This window comes from Cyprinodon variegatus, unplaced genomic scaffold, assembly GCF_000732505.1.
Source record: "Cyprinodon variegatus isolate N-32 unplaced genomic scaffold, C_variegatus-1.0 Scaffold1216, whole genome shotgun sequence".
Taxonomy (NCBI): Eukaryota; Metazoa; Chordata; class Actinopteri; order Cyprinodontiformes; family Cyprinodontidae; genus Cyprinodon; species Cyprinodon variegatus.
The window spans coordinates 84,184-85,412 of NW_015151669.1; the positions used below are offsets into that span (position 1 = coordinate 84,184).

General features: G+C 53.5%; 1 protein-coding gene across 1 annotated transcript in view; it reads right to left on the minus strand.

The window, feature by feature from the left end:
• The window catches only part of LOC107102200 (serum deprivation-response protein-like), a 6,058-nt gene extending 5,042 nt beyond the window's left edge, over positions 1-1,016 (minus strand). Inside the window, exons 1-2 of the mRNA XM_015401408.1 lie at positions 855-1,016; positions 337-438 (exon numbers count right to left, since the gene is read on the minus strand). Coding sequence (XP_015256894.1) covers positions 337-438; positions 855-980 — 228 coding nt within the window. The 5' untranslated portion in view covers positions 981-1,016. The remainder of the gene's footprint in view (positions 1-336; positions 439-854) is intronic.
• Positions 1,017-1,229: the final 213 nt, after the last annotated feature.

Below are 1,229 nucleotides of genomic sequence, written 5' to 3' on the forward strand. Positions count from 1 at the left end.
GATGTTTTAAATCAGGTTGGGTCCGGATTAGCCAGCAGGTGAGGTCTGAGCCAAGATGGCCGCTCTGTCTGCATGTCTCTCGATGATCTATGGAAGCCTATGGAGGAACCGGTCAGCGCATGGAATATTCTGGGAGGATTCTGGGAATGTCTCTGTGCAGGACAGTCTGTCCACAGAGCTGCAGTCCATGGCTACCATGACAACCACTGTCCTTTCTGGAGATTTTCCACTTCGCTTCCTGCAGCAGCTCACATCCAAATAAGGATAAGTGGCTGAAAGCTAGCAGCCGAGCCCAGTGGGACTACAGGTGGACTACATTTCCCAGCTCAGACCTACCTGGAAGATGAGCACTTTAAAGTTGTTCCTGCTGACCAGGTGGGCGTGGTTTGCCTCCAGCCTCTTCACCTGGGCACCTTGACGCTCCATCCTCTCGCGGACCTGAGGAGAAAGGACATGAGGTCCCTGAGCACAGTCTGACAGGCGTCTAGCAGACCAGCTCAGAGGCAGGAGGATCCCTCAGAGGCAGGTTAAAGGTTAAAGGTCATGATGGGATAAGTGGGTGGGGGAGAAAGAGAAGAGCAGTTCGTCTGGGAAAACCAAACACGCCACATGTCAAGCTAGCATGCTAGTGTCAAAGGTCAGAGGGCGCCTGTCCCTCAGCTGAAGTTTGGTCCAATGCAGCTCAGTAACAGAACCATGATCCCAAACCCCACAGCTGGTCTGAGACAGACGGCCTAGTCAAAGTTCAGACCTGCTGCTGGACCTTCAGCTAGCTGAGGGGAACTATACAGAACCCCGGCTGAAAGCTCTGAACATCTGGCAGGGCTTCCAGGTGTGGTGATGCCTTCACTGACCTCCTTCATGGTCACGGACAACTTTCGGCTCTTGTCCAGCAGCTTGCTGACCGTGTTGGAGGTGTGGCTGTGACTCTTGGACAGTCTGGTCATGTCTGCCTGGATCCCTCGGACCACGTCCTCCATCTGGACCTGGTGAACCTGAAACACAAGCAGTCACCTGTCAGTAGCAGAACCAGATCCCTAAAAGCTGTTTGACCCGGTTAGAGGCCTCTCTGGGTCAGTCAGAACCACTGATAGCTGATGAACATCCAGTCTGACAGAAGGTCCACCACTTAGATCCGGTTCCAGTTGGATCCGGTTCCAGTTGGATCCGTTTCAAGTTGGATTGGGTTCCAGTTGGATCCGGTTCCAGTTGGACCCGTTTCAAGTTGG